The sequence below is a fragment of the Pleurodeles waltl genome, chromosome 9, assembly GCF_031143425.1.
Source record: "Pleurodeles waltl isolate 20211129_DDA chromosome 9, aPleWal1.hap1.20221129, whole genome shotgun sequence".
In the NCBI taxonomy this organism is placed as follows: Eukaryota; Metazoa; Chordata; class Amphibia; order Caudata; family Salamandridae; genus Pleurodeles; species Pleurodeles waltl.
Genome location: NC_090448.1, coordinates 1,173,266,193 through 1,173,286,952, shown reverse-complemented (window position 1 = coordinate 1,173,286,952; position 20,760 = coordinate 1,173,266,193). Strand labels below are relative to the sequence as shown.

At 45.4% G+C, this 20,760-nt stretch overlaps 1 protein-coding gene across 1 annotated transcript in view; it reads right to left on the bottom strand.

Annotated features, from left to right (window-relative positions):
- The window catches only part of COCH (cochlin), a 403,713-nt gene that overhangs the window by 278,573 nt on the left and 104,380 nt on the right, over positions 1 to 20,760 (bottom strand). The window contains exon 5 of the mRNA XM_069209058.1: positions 16,035 to 16,168. Coding sequence (XP_069065159.1) covers positions 16,035 to 16,168 — 134 coding nt within the window. The remainder of the gene's footprint in view (positions 1 to 16,034; positions 16,169 to 20,760) is intronic.

Here is a 20,760-nt window from a genome sequence, read left to right as displayed (position 1 = left end):
TTATACTTTTTGTCTAACCTTGGTAAGTAAAGTAAGTAAGTAGCTGTGTTTTTCTTTACTTTCAGACCTTCCTCCCGATGTGAAGGGCTCCTTAAAATCGTATAGGAAGCAGTCCATTTGCTTAGATAGCATGGGCAGCGCAAATCTGTTTGCTGCTCTTTCAAGCAGATTAAGGAAATCTCCACTGTCTCCTGGGGGTGAATCCACTGGGCTAGGCAATGGAGATGATGGGGTTGGTAATAATAGTTGTCCCAATCTAATTGTGTGGAGCTCCCCTTCCTCTCTTGCCTCATCCGAGGAGTCTGTGACTTGCATAAAGGTTCTCTGCAGGGTACTCCTCGCCGATCTAGGCGACAACATAGGTTGTGGTACTGGGGTGGAAGGTATCAACAGTGGGGATTCCGTTGGGATTTTCTCTGACTGTGGTGCCGATGGAAACCTCTTTTTGTAGTCTGTCAACATAAGTTGGAGATCAGAGATAAGGGAACTTGAGATACAGACCATTTCCTCTGGCACACCGTGTTGGTCTGTCCGAGGAGAATAATACTGCTGGTGATATTCCGCTTCATCATCTTGACACTTGTCGTGGAGCTGAGAAGGACTATGACCTGCTCCAAATGGCCCATCATCATCCAAATCTTCCTCCAGTAGATGGGCCGGAATTAAAGTTGTGACCTTACTTGGAGACGTGGCATGCAGAGTTATATCCCCTTTTGCAGTCAAGGCCTGAATTTTTCCCCTCGTCGACAGTGTCAACGACGGTGCCGTCGACGAAGTTGTCTCAATCTGCGAGGGTCCGCCTCTGGTCGCCGTCGACAGTGTCGTCAACCATGCCTTCGTTACTGGAATCTTCGTCATCGATGGTATCGACGACGTGTCAAAGATGACGTCGATGACATCTTTATCTTCATCGTTAGTTACCGTTGGTGTAGACGTCGTTGAGGAGCAGGAAGCAATAAATAGATAAACTGGTAACCGTACACATTGTTGTCGCTGATACAGCTGCCGTATATGTTCTCGTAGACGATGACTTCATCGACAGTAGGGTCGTCAGCGGCAGTCTGTCATCTGGGGCTGAAGAAGGCTTTTTAAAGGCAGTAATAATCTTCGGTGGAGGTGTGGATTGCTCTGAAGGTTTAGACACCTCCTTTGAAGTTGAAGGCCGGTGTTTAGATTTTGATGAAAATTTTCTCTCATGAGGTGATGTCGATAGACTGTGGCCTTCACCACACCCCTGTGAGGTCTTTTTAAAAGCTTTTGAGGGTTGCTCTGAACCCTTTCCAGGGTGAGTCGATCTTTGTCTCTTTTGGGACTTTTTGGAAGACCAGGAAGATTCCTCACTGTCAGAATCTGAGACAGGGTTCTTGTTATAAGCTTTGAGCCATATGAGCAGTCTTCCCTCTCTATCCTTTAGAGTTTTTGAAGAAAGGGTATGGCATACCTTGTATTCAGCAGCAGAATGTTCAGGATGGAGGAAATATATACAGTCTCTATGTGGATCCTCAGAGTGGAGCCAGAGTGGAGCCTTTTCTTTCCACATGTACTGCAGGCTCTGAAGAGACTTTTTCTCTCTCTGTCAGACATTATGAGATATTCTGAGTGTGAACAGGAAACACTCTAGAACAGAGAATAATCCCAGATGTAGTGGTAACATCTATTTCAACAAGAAAAAATGAGCAGAGCTCAGTGGAGACTCCCCAGCACGACGTGCGGTGGAAAATCTGAGGTACTGGAGCTTCTCTCAGGAGGGTTCTAGAGGGTGGGGTTATCTGACTGGTTAATGCTGCATTTTGGTCCTTTTTTACCTAAGAACTTGAATAGATTACTGAAAAGTATAGCTGTAAGTTATTGCTACTGTGTCTTTGGGGACATTGTCTTTCCTAAGGTACCGGGAACTCCCATCTCGGCAACGGGGAATTATTCAAGCATGTGAATCTATGAAAGTTCCAATACTGGAGTAATCAGGAGTTCAATGAACCAAAATTAGTGAGGTCTAAGCTGGGGCAATAAGAATCAGGGTACAATGGTCTGCGTTTGCTTTTCCCAGGACTTTGAGGATCAGAGGAAAAAGCAGAAAGGAGAGGCAAAGAATATGGACCATTTGATCAAGAAGATATTGCCCTTGGTCCCTGCTTGCCTCCTTGATGTCCATGATAGCAAGCAAATCAAGTATTGAGTGACTGCCCCCCATCTGTAGAAGATCTTTTGCCCTTGATTTTGATAGAGCTCTCATTCATGACAGTCTGGCAGAATGTTCGACTGGGATTTGTCAGCGTGATAGTTTTATTGACCAGGAAGATGTTCAACTGCAATGTCCATGTGATGGGACATGGCCTAATCCCAAAGTAAAGGTGCCTCTTCCAAGAGATGCTGGGACTGTAAGAAGCTGGCCCAGTGTGTGGTGGACACCTATGGGGTTACACCTTGTACCGGGTCTAGGCAAACCCCAATTAGTTAGTGTTAGTGTCTAGACAGCCAGGGATCTGTAGGGAAGCTGTGGTGAGCAGCCAAGACTTATCTAGAAGGCATGAGAAGCACTTGCAATACCACAGACACACAGTAACTTATCACACATGAAAGAAACCACACAAGTGTTGTAAAAATAAAGGTACTTTATTATAGACTACTATTGGGATACCTCTCTCTGGAGGTATGAACACACAACATCCACAGGTAAGTACTCAGGAAAAGCATAAATTAGCAAAGGCCCTATAGGAGGACAAAACCACAACCTAAATAAAAAATGGAATGCAAAAGGGTGTCCTCCATCAGAGTATATGGAGTAGTTAGACAAGGGCTGGGAGAGAGTGGAACCCCAAAAGGTAATTACCTAAAATATCCCCAGCGGCCGGATGCAGAAAGGTAAGTTACCCAGTTTTCTCATAGGCTAACACTGGGACGCTGTGGTTGGAAAATGCAGACGCCAGAACGGACCAGGCAACCCAAGGTCAGATTCCAGGCAAAGAGGATCTGTAAAAGAAGGGGACAGAGTCCAGTCCATGCATGAATGTCCAGGTGGGGCAAGACCCAATGCCCACCCTTCTGTAACTGAATATCCGGGCCGACGGCGCTGGATGAAGTCCAGTTGTGGGGTGCAGGAGCTGTGGAGTCCCCAAAGTTGCCTACAAGCTGTCCCTTGAGGCACGCTGGAATGCAGACGGGTCAGTGTCCAGGAGGACCACCAAAAAGCACAGGCAAATGCAGAAGTAGCTGTTGGAGGTTTTGCAGAGCTGTGGAGGACCAGCAAGGTCCTGGGGACTTGATCTTTCGAGGGGAGTCCGGGCTGACCCTCAGAATGCAAGAGAGCCAGTGGAAGCAGTCGGAGCCTCCACAAGCAACACACTGTCAGCAGGCACAGTAAGTCGCAGCGAGGCTCAGTCAGCAAACCTGAAGTGGAGTCCCACGTCGCTGGAGCAGCAGAGAAGAGACTGTCCTTGCAGAGGTAGAGAACTAAGGGCTGGGGCTACTTGGAGCCTGAAGATCCCACGGAGCAGGAGTCAACAAGCCGCCTTGGTTAGTGTAAAAGTTGTGGTGCACAGGGATTCCTTCCCAGTGGAAGAGGCAAAGGCTAACCATCTCCCACGTTGCACAGAAGGCAGAGAGGACCCAGAGAATCCCTCAGATCCACCCCCTGTGTTGGAGAATCTTCACAGATCAGAAGATGCCACCGGCTGGATGTCTTTACCTTAGGTGCCTGTGGATGCAGGGGAGTGACTGCTTCACTCCAAGGAAGATTCGTTTTTGCTTTTTGGTGGAGCTGAAGTTTTGCCGACCCCAGAGGATGCACAGCTGTGGAGATGTTGCAGAGTGCTGACAGGACATGCGGAAACAATGTTGCAAGGAGAGGTCGTCTCAGGTGGTGCAGTCTTGTTCGGTTCTAGTGCAGTCCAGCAGCGGTTCCGGAGGCCAGAAGCAGAAGATGTCTTTGCAGAGAGTTCCTGGTGGAGTCTTGAATGAAGAATCTGGGGGCCCACACTCAAGGGAGTCCCTAAATAACCCAAAAAAGGGGGTTTGGTCACTCTACGGAGTGACCACCTATCAGGAAGTGTCACTAACGCCAGCTCATGGCCTACCCAGTCCGATACTCCCAGAGGCCTCTGCCCACCCTGGCTGCAAGATAGCAGAACCACATGGCCACCTGGAGGAGCTCTAGACTGGACAGGGGAGAGGACACGCCCCTTTCCTTTGTGTGTTTCGTGCCAGAGCACACCAGATAATATATATCTCTGCATTCCTCACTAAATGGTTAAAGTTTCAGAACTCAGGAGTCATGCGTACAACTGGAGAGAGGCTGGCTCCAGGTTTGGAACTAGGCCCTGGTTCCCTGTTAGAAGTGTTCGCTTCTTCAGAAGCCGGATGGGCTCGGTCACGGACAAGAGAATCAGCTCTGTAAATCTGTGTTGTCTGGGCCACTTGGGAGCTATCAGCATGAGTCAACAGTGCTCTAATTTCATCTTCCCTAGAATCCTGGGACTTAATGGGAAAGGGGGGAGAGGCGTATGCAGATATTCCAGACCACCCCATCAAAAGGGCATTCCCCCATGCCATGGGAGCGGGTATCGACTGGTGTAGAACTGGCATTTGGTGTTCTTGTCTGTTGCTAAAAGATCTAACGCTGGCTTGTCCCAGCGTAAGAAAATCTCGTCTACTTCTAGCTGATCCAGTTCCCACTTGTGGGAACTGTTCTGTTCTGCTGAAAATGTCTGCTGAAGTGTTCCCCCCCCGGCACGTATTCGGCTTGTTGCCAAAATTTGTGAATTGCAAGCCAATCCCAAAGAGCTTGTCATTCTTGAGAAGGAGATAGAGACTGGGTTCCTCTGTTTGTTGATGTAATACATGCTGGTCGTGTTGTCTGCACGGACCAGCATGGAGGAACCTGTTATTCGTGGCTGAAAAGCCTGTAGCGAAGGAATATCGCTTTTGCTTCCAGGCGATTGATGTGCATTAGTTTTTGATGCCTCGACAATTTCCCTTTTATCTGCAGGTCCTGTAGATGGCCGTCCCAACCCTCTATGGCCCTCTATGGAAGAATCAGTCGAGATGATGAAGCCTGGAACTGGAATAAGGAAGGTCAGGCCTTGAGAGATATGATCTATGCCAGACCACTAAGCTAGCATTTCCACCATCCTTGGGGTAATGCTGATCAAGTATTCAAAGGAGCCTTCAGTCGTGGTAGCGGCGCTAGGTTTTTTGCAGAGGAGATCATCCCCAGGAGTGACATAGTCTGACAAGTAAGGTTTGCTCTTACTTGTGTTGAGGTTTGCACCCAGGAAGGTTATCCTTTAAGTTGCACCTAGGAAGGTTATCCTTTAAGTTGGCATGGTGGAGGATTTTTGGTAGTTTACAGTGAGGTCTAGTCTGCGAAATAGTGAAAGGCATGCCATGGTGGCTGGGGATGCTTGTTGCTGTGATGAGGCTTTCAGCAGCCAATCATCTAGGTAGGGAAATACCCAATGACTTTGTCTGCAAAGTGTAGCTGCCACTGGGGCAAGACATTTTGTGAATATTTGGGGGCTGACTTTAGTCTGAAAGGAGGAAGATTCAACTGATAATGGGTACTTGCTACTGTGACGCAGAGGTTTTTACGATGCTTGGGATGAATCAGGATGTGGAATCAAGCATCTTGTAAATCCAATGATATCATGTAATCTCCGCTGATTAGAAGATGAAGGATGTCTGACAAAGTAATTACACGGAAAGACTGTTTGCGCAGACATTTGTTCAATTTTCTGAGGTCCAGTATGGGCCTCCATTTCCTGCTCTTCTTCCTCACCAGGAAAAAACAGGAGTAAAATCCTACTCCTGGATGAGGGGGAACCTTCTCTATTGTGCCTTGGAAAGCATAAAAAAAGGCCTCTTTTCCTCTGTAAGTAAAGACAGGGTGGTTGTGCCCTTTCTGAGGATGGTTTGGTGGCTTCTGCACAAACTCCAATGTATGACCGTAGTTTACTAAGTCCAACACTCATTTGTCTGATGTTATCTCCTTACATTGTTGGAGACAGTTGGAAATGTTCGCGCCCACCTGAGTGTAAGGAGTGGTTGCAGACGGTACCTGGTCCAGGCCACTGTTAGCGGCCTGTACCACGACTCAGGGGGCAGTGGAGAGGGGGGAGCTTCCAGTCTGCACCTTGCTTGCTGTAGGCTGCTGTGGGAGGCTGGAGACAGGCCTGATGGTAGGAGCGCCTGTATTGGGATAGGGTTGGAAACTGTTGGGGTCGCTGGTAACTACCTCTATAAGAGGAGAAAGGGCAACTTTTGAAATTGCAAAATGATGAGAGACCTGGCAGTGTCCACGTCCGTTTTTATTGCCAATAAGGAATAGTCAATGTGCTTCCCAAATAAGGTTTCGCCATCGTAGGCCATGTCCAAGATTTTAGACTGGATCTCCAGTCAAAAGGATGTGGTCTTCAGCCATCCCTGGCGCCATAACACTGCTGCTCCAACTAATTGGCAGAAACCTGTGGAAGCGATGTCAAGGGCAGAATTGATAATCTCTGCAGAAGTGCGCTCGCACTCTTGGAGTATCTTCTTTGCCTCCGATACTCTGTCCTCAGGAATGAGCTTGAGCAGGCTGCTGACATCCAACCACATCTGGTGGTCACAGTGCCCTATGATTGCTAGAGTGTTGACTGCACTGATGGTAATGGCAGACGTAAGAGAGAACTTCTTACTCACGTTGTCAAGAGGTCTGCCTTCATTATCTGGTGGAGCAGATATGGGAAAGGAAGGGTTTTTAGAACGCCTTTGAGGTGCCTGGAAGACAACAGAATCAGGCTTGGATTGGCCAATAAGATAAGCAGGGGAATCCTCCATGGCCTTTTGTTTCTTATCCAGGTGAGGTGGGACTGGACGGACCATAGCCGGATTTTTCTTAATTTTAAGCCCCTCACTCCAGATGTAATCTATGATGTGAATGTCTCTCACAGACCTTCTGGCCTGCTCTTTAAAGTCTTGGAGGAAACAATCTGACTCCGTAACAGAAGCTGGTAGATGGAAACGGGCTGCCACTCGGTCCATTAGGTTGTGGGAACCCCCGATGTCCTCAGGGGGAGAGTCTGAGGGGTTAGGAGGTAGAAGAGATGGAGTAGGGACCAAGCAATCATCCCAGACATCCTGCGGCTGTTGTAGAGCAATGATCTTTCCCTCTTCACTCTCTTCTCCTAAAGAAGTATCATCCTCCCTAGGAGGTGCTGCAATGGTTGAGGCTGGTGTACATCTAGGTGTTGGTGGAGGAGGGATGTTTTTTGGTGTGGAAGGAGAAACAGCCTTGGGTTGCGTTGACTGTTATTCCTGATTAGAGTCTGGAAACCTCATTCTATAATCTTGAAGCATGGCCTGCAAATCCTGAACCAGTGAAGTGGGTATCTGTACCACATCTCGTCTAGGTTAGGGGATAGTCATAATGCTCAAAATATTCGAAATGCGAGGTAAAGTAAGACTCATAGCCTCGTTGGTTGTATTCTTCCTCCTTGTCCTCTTGATATTTCACATGAAGTTCTGAGGGCCTGTGAGGGTCACCAAAAGGTCCCTCATCTTCAGACTCCTCCCAGTCTAACACATGGATAGGAAGCAAAGCTGCAACTTTGCTTGGAGAAGTCTTTGATATTTTTGTAATCTTAACAGTAGTAGTGGTATCCGTCAACTAAGTGGTAGATGGAATAATAAAGTATGACGTTGCAGGCAAAATTCCTGCAGTCAACAGTGCTGCAGTCAACAGTGGTGTCAATGTGGCTGCCGTCGACAGTGGGCCTGTCAATGGTGGTGCAGACATCGAAGATGGTACTTCTGTTGAGACTGGCTTCGTCAACGGTATCTTCTTTGATGGTGGTGACGTCAAAGCAACGGTGACCTAGAGGCCAATATCTTCGTGGACGAGATAGGCGCAGTAATAGCGGTCATCGACGATGTTCCTGATGACGATGGCTTTGTCGACAAGATGGCAGTGACAGTGGCTGTTGATAGTGTCGTCATCGATGGAGTTCTAAGAGGAGTTTTAGACCTTGACGGTTCAGATGAAGATCGGTGATGCTCCTTTTTCTTCAGGGATAGAGTGGATGGTTGTGAGGAGGCCAACCCTGTGGAGACAAGAGGGATTGTCTCCTTTCTGTGAGGGCCCTTATGGTGAGATTTTAAGGCCTTCCTGCTCTCCTTAGAAACCCCTTGGTCAGAGGATCTTGACGTTTTGCAGGGCCTTACAGTACTATCACTGTCCTCACCTAAAGTGCTGGATCTTTGGGATCTGGACTTCTGTAGCCACAGAAGTAATCTTCCTTCACCGTCTCGCAATGTTTTTGAGGAGAAGTTATGGCACATTTTACACTGTCACTTGATGCTCTGGGAAAAGACAATATAGGCAGGCATTATGTGGGTCATCCACAGGCAGCATTTTCTTCCCACAAGACTTGAAGGAACAAAACAGACCTTTCTTTGAAGACTGCAGACATTGTAGTGCTGGAAAACTGGGTTTTCACAGGAAAAAACTGAGCAGAGCTCAAGGAGACCCTTCACATGACGTGCAGTAGAAAATAGTCGGGATTCAGCCTCTCTTGGGAGTATTCTAGAGCGTATTGGCACCTGACTGGTCATAGTTCAGGTTCGGTCCTTTTAAAAAAAATAAAGAGACATAGAAAGGCCATTAAACTGATGGCCTACTGCCATTACAGCCTTTTATAGCTCTTGCATAATGCTTTATTATGGTACGGTAGGACTCTCACTTCAACAACTGGAATGATTGAAGCATGTGAATCTATGAAAGATCCAATACTGGATACATTATAAATATCACATTCCAAAGACTTGTGATTAGGATAAAGGTAATAAAGATATCTATCATGTGAGCCATCAGAATAGTTTACTGAACGCAGGGGATGCAGGCCTTAAAGAGAAATGTGTTCCGTCAGTCATTATGATAGTCCGTTACAGCAATGGAAAAGGTCTCCTTGGTCCAGAGAATAACTAATTTTTCCTAAAACCAACTTACTGTAGGTTGAAAGCTGAAGAAGGGCTTGTTAAGTCCCAGGGTAGACCAGAAAAGGTCACTGAAAGGTTAAAGCAGAGCTCTGACTTGGGACTCCCGCACAAGGTCTGGTAGAAATAGGAGCTATGGTGGCCTCTAGGGGACGTAAGAGAGCTGGCACTTCCACTCAAATGGAAGAAGTTTGGGTTTTTCAAATGAGATGGATATGCTATTAAACAAACACTGCTATTGAAGCCTCTAGTCATTTTAACACTGTTTACTGATTTTTAAGATTACTGGGCATTCCCAGCCTGACAACAGGGAATGATTTTCACATGCAACTATGTGAAGAATCCAATGCTTGGGAATAGTAATAACGTTCTTTCAATACCATGATGTTGGTAAAGTGAAGTTCATTTTAGAATGAACAAATGTTTTAATGATGTGTACACTGTTATGTACAGTTGGTTTTGTAACAGACTTCGGTGTAGTGCTTACTCTTTGCCTGAAAGTGCCTTTCCTAGCCATAGTTTCATTTCAATATTCAAGCATTTGGTGGCTGCCTCGTGGAGGAGAGCACTAACTCTTTATACATTTGTTCATTACTCTGGGTATGCAATATGGTAACCACAGCTATCTTTGCAAATTGGTCTACCCTCCACTACTGTTTCGTTGCTTTAAATGTGCAGTGCCATATGTTATATATATGCTGAGGTAAATGTGGCACACTTTCAGCAAATTCTGGAGTTTAATATCAGCCTACATGAATACCAATCCTGAAGTCAAGAACTAAATTTGCTGGTGGTGTTAATAAAATGCAATGCTCCTGGAACCAATCACACAGGATAATTCGGACAGGTGCATCACTTAGCTGCTATACAAGACAGAAACTTCTCAGCTCGGCCTTGTCAAGACTTACTGCTGTTGCACATGCCACAGCCATTTTGAATTGATTGAAAAGCAGTTAAAAAAGTGAATTGTTAATGTCATTATTGGCAGAAGGCTCATGCTATGCACGCTATACAAAATTAATTTTAGAGTTGAAGTGCAATACACTGTTGGTTGCAGGCCCACATATTGTTTAAAAACAAGTTAAGTAAAGGGAAAATGTGCATATTTGAAATTCCTTCTATTTGAAGATGAGAACATAATTAATTTGAAATTTGTTCATAATGTAGTATGTGTATTTGTGGGGGTGGCAACTGTTGTAATGAACAGAAGTAACACCAGCTTAAAAACCTCGGAATTGATAATCACCTCTGCAGAGCAATCAGTGTTTGGCTCTATGCATTCATCACAATTTTTACCCAATCCATTACGTCGTCATCCAAACCAGGCCACCAAAATTCCGCTCTTGGATGTTTCTTTGTCATAGTCTGTCCCAGATGACCTTCATGAGCTATATAAAATAGTTTTTTCCTAACACCAATCGGTGGTACTATCTTGTCACTTTGCATCAAAATGCTATCACCTATTATGGACAATTCATCTAACACTTTACCAAATGACCTTAATGCTTTGAGTAATGCACTCTCTCTCCTTCCTCCCCTCAAAATCATTCTGAACACTCCTTTCAAAACTTCATCTTGTCTCATAGCTTCATTCCACTCATTTTCACTCAAAGCTCCTAATGACCACTACATCCCCCACGCATGCAACACCACCCTCCATCTCCATTCTCATTACAGCCTCTTTCTCAAGATTTCCACTCCAACGGCAAACATGACAGGCAATCTGCCTGAACATTTCTCCACCCCGGTACGTACTCCAACACATTTTCATATTCCTGCAGCCTAGCTGCTAACCGGGCAAGACTTAGGGAACCCTTGCCCGCTCCTCCAGAAGATAACATTTTCATCAAAGGTTTGTGATCCCAAAGTAACTTAACTTGCATTCCCCAAATATATGTTTGAAAGTATTCCATGCCCCATGCCACAGATACTGCCTCTCTCAATAAGGGAGTAGTTGCATTCTGAGTTTGTCAAAGACCAAGAAGCAAATGCAATTGTCCTTTCACCAGTGGAATAGGTTTGTGAAAGCACCTCCCCTAAACCACATGCACTGGCATCTACTGTGACTATGGATTTTCTTTTTACATCAAATGGTGTTAACATGCTAGCGTCCACACTTCTTTTATGTCTTCAAAGCTATTCTTCTGCGCACCGGACCAGGAAGAATTTAACACCTTTCCTCAACAATACCTTGAGATTCTCATCTTGGTGGCAAAGTCCTGTACAAATTTTGAATAGTACTCAATCAATCCTAAAAAGGATCGCAACTGATCCTTATCCTGGGGTGCTGGAGCTAACCTTATCGCTTCCATGAGGTTCTTCTTGGGTTTAATGCCCTTTGCTGATAACGTGTGACCAAGATAGCTAATTTCCTCAACCAAGAATACACATTTTTATTTTCTCAAAGGTAATCCTGCACTCGCAATCCTCTCTAGAACTGTGAAGTTATGAGACTCCACAGAATCTCCAAAAATTAAAACGTCATCCTAGAAGAAACTTACATTCTTCAGTCCATGAAACACTTTCGACATCACTCTTTGAAAGACGCTGGCGGCTGAACACAACCCGAACGGCATTCTGGTAAACTGAAAAGTATCTTCCATAGTTATGAATGCCATGAAGGGTCTTGAATCTTCATGCAACTTGACCTGATGATACGCATTCCTCAAAACTAACTTACTAAAAAAAACAATCCACCTTTCAGCAACGTTAATAGTTTATTTATGTTAGGTAAAGGAAAATTATCCGCAACTACACTCCTCAAGTCAACACAAAATTTCAAATTTCGCTAAGCCTTGCGACTTATGACTACTGGCGAAATCCAATTCGAAGTCTCTACAGGTTGTATTACACCACTATTCAACATTTCTTGCAATAATTGTTTTACTTCTTCTCTAGCCATTATGGGTATTCTTCTCACCTTGTGGTGTACATGAACTGCCTCTTGGTTTAACATAACCTTTTGTGTGTATCCTAGTAACTCCCGTAATCTGTCTTCGAACACTTTACCTGCACTTCAGATGATGTCCTCCAATGTTACTTCCTGTACCACCATAATAGGATTACTAGCCTGTGGACTGATCACAATGTGTAGATCATATTGGTGAACCCACCCTAAAATGGGTGGACCTGACTCAGCAACTTACACTTTTCCTCTTGTCTTTCTAGACCCAAAACTTATGTTGGCAATCATATACCCTATGATCACAATCTCCTCCCCTTGATAGCCACCAGGTTTTATGTCTTTAGGTAATAACCTCACACTAGGACATTCAGATGTAAACATCTCTTTCGGGACAATGGTATACAATGAACCTGAATCAACCAGCAATTTGATTGACCTTCCTCGCACCAGAAATTGTGCTGCAGGCCTTTTTCCTCTGTTGGTAAATTGAATGCATAAAACCCTATCTGGCCATGCTTGTGTTTCTTGAAGAACAGTCAACACTGCTACCTTGCTTTTCGCTGAAGTGCGACACATTTGTGCAAAGTGCCCCTACAATCCACGTTTCCTACATTCCCTCCCTAATGCAAAACAGTTCTTAGCACCTGTAACATGACTGAAACTGCCACAAGTACCACACCCTTTATCGGTTGCTCTCATATACTGACTACTCCTTCCTGTTTTACTAGTCACAGGTCAAACTTTGTTCCCAACCACAGCTGAAAAACACAATACACAGATATACTAAAAATAAAAATAAATTTATTTTTATGACAATATGCCAAAAGTATCTCAGTGAGTACCCTCAGTATGAGGATAGAAAATATAAACAAGATTTATGTACACAATACCAAAAATATGCAGTAATAGCAAAAGGAAGTAATGCAAGCAGTGTACAGTTACAATGTATTGCAATAGGAGCACATAGGTATAGGGGCAACACAAACCATATACTCCAAAAGTGGAATGCGAATAACGTATGGACCCCAAACCTATGTGAGCTTGTAGAGGGTCGCTGGGACTGTAAGAAAACAGTGAGGGTTAGAAAAATAGCCCACCCCAAGACCCTGAAAAGTAGGTGTAAAGTGCACCTATATTCCCCAGAGAACACAGAAGTTGTGATAGGGGAATTCTGCACAACACCAGCAATGCAACCAAAGTGGATTTCCGGACGAGAGTACCTGTGGAACAAGGGGACCAAGTCCAAGAGTCGCGACAAAGTCGAGATTGGGCAGATGCCCAGGAAATGCCAGCTGAGGATGCAAAGAAGCTGCCACCGGATGGTAGAAGCTGTGGATTCTGCAAGAACGAAGAGGGCTAGAAACTTCCCCTTTGGAGGATGGATGTCCCACGTCGTGTAGAAGCTTGCAGAGGTGTTCCCACGCAGAAAGACCGAAAACAAGCCTTGCTAGCTGCAAGGGTCGCGGTTAGGGTTTTTGGATGCTGCTGTGGCCCTGGAGGGACCAGGATGTCGCCAATTGCGTGAGGAGACAGAGGGGGCGCCCAGCAAGATAGGGAGCCCTCACAGAAGCAGGCAGCACCCGCAGAAGTGCCGGAACAGGCACTACGAAGAGGAGTGAACCGGAGCTCACCCGAAGTCACAAAAGGAGATCCCGCGACACCGGAGGACAACTCAGGAGGTTGTGCACTGCAGGTTAGAGTGTCGGGGACCCAGGCTTGGCTGTGCACAAAGGAAATCCTGGAAGAGTGCACAGGAGCCGGAGCAGCTGCAAATCATGCGGTACCCAACAATACAGTCTAGCGTGGGGAGGCAAGGACTTACCTCCACCAAACTTGGACTGAAGAGCCACTGGACTATGGGAGTCACTTGGACAGAGTTGCTGAGTTCCAGGGACCACGCTCGTCGTGCTGAGAGGGGACCCAGAGGACCGGTGATGCAGTCTTTTGTTGCCTGCGGTTGCAGGGGGAAGATTCTGTCGACCCACGGAAGATTTCTTCGGAGCTTCTAGTGCAGAGAGGAGGCAGACTACCCCCACAGCATGCACCACCAGGAAAACAGTCGAGAAAGCGGCAGGATTTGCTACTTTGTTGCGGTTTTGCAGGAGTCCTGAGCAGTCAGCGGTCGATCCCTTGGCAGAAGGAGAAGAGAGAGATGCAGAGGAACTCTGATGAGCTCTTGCATTCGTGATCTAAAGAATTCCCCAAAGCAGAGACCCTAAATAGCCAGAAAAGGAGGTTTAGCCACTTAGGAAGGAGGATAGGCTAGCAACACAGGTAAGAGCCTATCAGAAGGAGTCTGACGTCACCTGCTGGCACTGGCCACTCAGAGCAGTCCAGTGTGCCAGCAGCACCTCTGTTTCCAAGATGGCAGAGGTCTGGAGCACACTGGAGGGGCTCTGGGCACCTCCCCTGGGAGGTGCAGGTCAGGGGAGTGGTCACTCCCCTTTCCTTTGTTCAGTTTCGCGCCAGGTATTACTGCCAACAGGCTAGAGGTACATACCTCCACTATTATGACATTGGCGGTTTGGCCAAAGCCAAACCACCAATTTAACACACCGACTGCCACGGCGGTAACGACCGCCGGGCTGGAGACTAGTCTCCAGCCGGGCGGCCGTCACTAGGCCACCCATGGCATTTTGACCCCGCCCACCACCATGGTTTCCGTGGTTTCTGTACCACCACGGAAACCATGGCAGTAGGCACTATCAGTGCCAGGGAATTCCTTCCCTAGCACCAATAGGGGTCTCCCCCACCTCCCCCCCAGAGATCTCCCCACTCTCCCCCTCCCAATCCCCCCACATATACACACATACACCCACGCTTGCATACATTCATACACACTCACAGCAACACTCACGAACATATATCTAGGCACACATGCAATCACATGACACAACATGCACGTACACACACACACCCACTCATGCACACACGCATTACACAAGCATGCACGCATTTACACACAGTCACACATATCCCCACACAACACTCCGCACCCCCCTCTCCTGTCGGAGAACCCAACTTACCTGCTTGCAGGGGGTCCTCCGGCACGGGACACGGCCCTGCTGCCAGCAGCTGTGTCCAGCAGCGTAACACCGCCAGGCTGTATCATGGAACAAGATACAGTAGGCGCTATCTACCGCCATGACCGTAGCCGGAATTCCGCCAGCCTTCTGGCGGAATTCCCACTACGGTCATGATGCCATGAAAGTCGGTGGCCACGGCGACGGTATGTTGGTGGCCGTCTCCGTGGCGGTAGGTGGCATTTGCCGCCAATCTTGTAATGAGGGTCTTAATCTGCTCAAAGATCGGACATGACCTCTGCCCCAGCCAGCTCTTCAAACTGCTTGAAGCAGAATGTCAGTTACTATGACAACCAGTACTATGACAACCGGTACAGTGCATTACAACAATAACTTACCATGTGACAGTTTGTTGTCTGACACCTTCAGACACTCCTGGCTTTTTTGGTCATGATCATTTTGCATTCTGGGAATAATAATTGCATTTTTCTCAGTGGCAGACTGGTTGTTAACTTTACCAGGCTAGTGGCCGCACGGTTAGCTGAATTAAAGGCTTTGTACCTGGTCACCTGCTAGTTAAGGACAGCAACAACGTATGTTATTGCATTTCGGGTAATTTTCAATGATGGGAATGTGCTACAGAAGTGATTTTGTTTGCTTATCTCTCTAAGACTAATATTTGTTCTACAAGGCTACTGGGTGCATCCAGAGACCATCAGGATGACAAGGAATGATTTAAGTACATGAATCCATGATAGATACAATGCTAGCGAACTCTGCACATAAGAGAAAGGAAATATGTAGATGTAGATCAATACCTGTACCTTTGTGAATTGTATTAACTATATGTGAAGTAGTACTACAGGAATTGTACTACACATGATTGCAAATGCGACCATGAATTGGGCCTTAGGATCTGAGGTACCTTAAAAAGGTATCTATAAGGAGAACCGTTTAAGAGATGTGTATATTATAATGGACATGTACGCCCTAAACAAACGCCACTTACTTTTTCATGAAGCTCACCTGCTGAAAGCAACATTCTTTCTGTAAAGGAACACTGATAACAAACAACTGCAAACAAATGCAGGCTTGGTGTATTGGTACTATCAGAAAAACAATGAAGCCCATCTACTTACTAGACACCGCAAAAGATGAAGACCATCTGCTCAGTGGTTGAGAAAGGACACCATTGGCATATATGGCTGGGTAATTGTCTTGACCAGGAAGCTTGCTGACTGTAAGGGAACCTCCAGATACAGGAATTACACCTCTAAAACAAAAAAACAGCTTACTGTAGAGAGAATGTTCTGTCCAATGCATGACAAAAAGGAAAAAGCGGTCCTAATCAAGGGCAGGAATGACATCTACTGGGTCTAACTCTGTTGAAATGCAATGACAACATGGAAACCTCGGTGTCATTAGCACAGGATATCATTAACAAGGCAATGTTGCTGACCATAGCACTCCATTACTTCTAGCTCATGGACCCCTTCATAAAATCATCTTACAGGACCCTTCAGCCAGAAAAGGAGTGAACAGAAAATACCTGTAATCCATGAGTCTGCATAAGAAAAACAAATATTTACATGTAATTGCATTTCTTCAGAATCAGTATCTTTCAAAGATTCACAAATCGAGCTGGGAGTCTCGAGGTAGCAGTTAAAGTAATCATAAGGCTAATACAATGACTGTTTAGCAGCCTAGTAGTATTTAAGAATTTCAAATGAAAAATAACCAAACCTCAAACAATTAGAGCCTGAAGATCACACTCTAAGAAGCCACCATCCTTCAGATTTCATTTAGAAGTCATGTGAAGAAATGGAATTAGGTAAGCTTCTGATGGTTAGGAGGGTGATTCACACATGATTCTATGAAAGATACCAATTCTGGAGAACTACAATTACAGACAATAAAATAAGTTACTCACCTGTAATTGCCGTTCTTCAGGATTGGTAACTTTCATAGATTTACATGCTTGAATCATTTGTCGTCGAGGTGGGAATCCCACGGCGCCTTCTAAAGCAGTAAAAGGAGTATACATAGCTTATAATGGCTCCAAGACATTACTTTGATTAGCTTATTCACCTAATTGATAAAAAAAGAAACTCTGGCCAATCAGGCAACAGCACCCTATGGCACACTCCCGACAGAGGCATTTTCTTTCAGATTTTCAAGCACAATTGGGAATTATCCTCACATACAAAAATGAGACTCTATGGGGAGGATGGTGGGTCGCATCTGAATCTATGAAAGATACAAATACTGGAGAACGGCATTTTAGGTAAGTAACGTATTTCCTTCTCCAGTATTAGATCTTTCATAGATTCACATGCTTGCATCCGATTAAATAGCAGTTATCTAATTATTTATAAGATCATACTGAACATAACATAATAGAAGACAGTGGATGTAAATATAATCAAACAAGGATCACCTTATTGGAATAGATGGCGCAATACTGCTTGTCCCACAGCCGAGTCACAGCTGCTGAGACGATTCCAGGCAATAATGTTTCATGAGCACAAGCCGGTTTTGTCAAGTCGCTTCTCGGGATATGCCTTCAAAAGGAACTCAAGCAATTAGAGCTGTAGATGTAGAGACCACCCTAGTAGAGTGTGCTTTGACTTTATCTGTCAAAGGCCTACCAGCCTCAGAATGGCAGAATTGAATAGCAAAATTAGTTACTTACCTGTGACTGCAGTTCTCCAGTACTGGTATCTTTCATAGATTCACATGCTTGAATCATTTCCCGCAGAAGTGGGAGTCTCACAGTACCATATTAAAGCAGCATGCATCTTTACCATAGGCCCTAATGACAATGAACAGTCACTTCAATAGCTTCAATAGCTTATCTATGTCCTTTTTAAAACAGGACCAAACAGTGATCAATCAGGTGAAAACACCCTGTAGAACACTACCAAGAGAAGCTGCATCCCTCAGATTGTCAAGCAAAAGTGGAATAAAGTCACTGGAGCTATAAGGGGAGCCTCTCAGTGGAGGAGGGAGGGTCACATGTGAATCTATGAAAGATACCAATACTGGATACTGGAGAACTGCAGTTACAGGTAATTAATAACTTTTCTTCTCCAGTTTTGGATCTTTCATTGATTCACATTCTTGAATCAGAATAGCAAGCAGTTATAGTAAGCATACTTTAAGGCAATATAATTACCCTTTTTTGTATGGTGGGCAACAAAGTAATACAACATATCGACATGTTCCAGACATGAAAAGATAGCTATGCAGTTCAGAACATAATATGGAACTATAGATAAATACCAATAGATACCTCCATGAATAGAGGCCCATCTCCTTGGAATAGATGACGTAACACTGCCTGTCCTATAGCTGCATCACCACCGTGAGCAGTTTGCAGGCAGTAGTGCTGTGTGAATGTGTGGGTGCTCCTCCACATTGCAGCACAGCAAATCTTCTCCAATGGGATGCCGGCAAATAGAGCAGCTGAATAGGACACTGCTCAGTGAGTGTGCTTTGGGCTTGGCTGTAAGTGGTTTACCTACCTTTGAATGGCAAAACTGGATGGCAGCGGAAATCCATCTTGCAACAGTGGTTTTTGTGACTGAAGCACCTTGTTGAGTTTGACTATGTGCTGCTAAAAGTTGTTCAGTTTTACGTAGTTGCTTCAAACAATGCAAACAGAATTTTTGCACTGTTTGACATCCAGAGTAAGGAGAGACTGCTCAGCTACAGTAGCTTGATTTGGGGAAAAAGTGAGCAATGTGATGGGCTCATTGAGATTAAATTGAGATGGGACCTTGGGTAAGAATCTTGGGATTGTCCTGAGGAGTACATAATCGTCAGTGAACTGTAGAAATGTTTCCTGCGTTGTGAAAGCCAGTACTTCGGTGACTCTTCTAGCAGATTTGAGAGCCAATAGTAACAGCACCTTCCAGGTCAGGAACTTTAGGTCTGCCTTATGAATGGGTTAACAATGGTGGTTTCATTAGCAGAGACAGAATTATATTGAGATGCCATTCTGGAGTAGGAGCTTGGCCCAGACTGAAAGCTCTGAATAATCTTTTCTTGAACTGTTTAACTACCTTTGTTGAGCAAAGGGAAAGACAGTGTGATACGCCACGAGATTGCCACGAGGTGAACCTTGACAGAAGCATGCACTAAGCCTGATTTAGCAAGCGATAGGAGATACAGCAGAATCTGCTTAGGTGATGCTTTCAAGGAGTGCAAGTTAGCCTGGTAACACCAAACACAGAATCTTTTCCATTGTAACCTCTATGTCTTGTTGGTGGATTCAGCTCTTGCTTTAGACAGGAAATCGCTACAATACTGAGGCATGTCTAAGCTTTTAAATTCATTAAATTCAGCAGCCATTCACACAAGTGGAGAGAGGCTGGTTCCGAATGCAGGATCTGGCCCTAGTTCATGGTAACAATGTTGTCATTGCTGGGAAGTATCTATAAAGAGAATGGCTTAAGAGATGTGTATATAATAATGGGATTGCATTCCGCGAACAGGGGGAGATCTGTAAACCAGTGCTGCCTCGGCCATCTGGGAGCAATCAGGAACAGGCAACAGCGCTCTCTTCTCACTTTTCTGAGGACCTTCGGTATGAGAGGGTAGGGGTGAAAAGTGTATGCATAAATCCCTGACCATCTTATCAAAAGGGCATTCTCCCACGACCCTGGGCGCGGCTATCAACTGGCGTAGAACTGGCATTTGGTGTTCTTGTCTGTCGCAAAAAGATCCAATGCTGAAGTGCCCCAGCGTGAAAATATCCTGTTTTGCTGTGTCACTCATGGCAACTGTCTTTTGCACTGCTGAGTGTCCGCTACAGTGTTGCTGACGCTGGACACATGCTCGCCACTCAGTGATATTTTGTGAATAATGAGCCAATTCCACAGATCTTGGGCCTCTTGCAAGAGTGCTAGGGATTATGTACCCCATGTTTGTTTACGTAATGCACGCTGGTCGTATTGTCCTTACGAACCAGCACTGAGGAGCCTGCTATCTTCCAAAGAAAAGCCTGCAGAGTGAGAAAAATTGCTTTCAACTTCAGTTTGTTGATATGCATGGCTTTGTTGTGTCAACCACTTTCCCTGAATTTGCAAATCCTGAAGATGGCCACCTCAGCCTTGCAGAGAGGCATCTGATGTAACAAACTCTGGGATCTGAGGTAGAAATGTGAGGCCCTATGACAAATGAGAGCCAGGATTCACCACACTAGGGCTTCCTTCATGTTTGGAGAGAAAGTCACGACATCAAACGATCCTTCTGTCTGGATCCACTGCTTCTGCCATTCTCCTTGCAATGGTCTCATCTTAGGTTGTGCATGAGGTGTTAGACTGATCGCAGAAGACATCATGCCCAGCAATGACTTGTACAGATGCACTGAAGAGGACCTTCTTTTTGATAGTTTGACTGCCAGAGCTCTTAGCTTGTGTTGTCTATCCTGAGATAAATACACCCTGTTGTGTATTGTATCCAGAATAGATCCTAGGAACATTATAGCTTGTTTTGGAATAGTTCCCATTTTCTGGAAATTGACAGTGACCCAGCTTGGAAATAGCTCTAGACAGGCTTGTGTGGCTCTGGATGATTGATGTGCTGCTGGGGCTTTGAGTAACCAATCGTCCAAATAGGGAAACACTTGGTACCCTTGTTTTCTGAGAGCGACTACTACTGGTACCAGGGACTTGATGAATATGCAAGGTGCCGATTTGAGTCCGGATGGCAGGTCTTTGAATTGGTAATGGGAACCGGCTAAGGTGAAGCGAAGAGGTTTTCTGTGTTTGGGATGTATGGGGATGTGGAAATATGCATCCTTCAAGTCGAGAGCCGTCATGAAATCTCGGCTGTTGAGAAGGTGTTGGATATCGGAGAGGA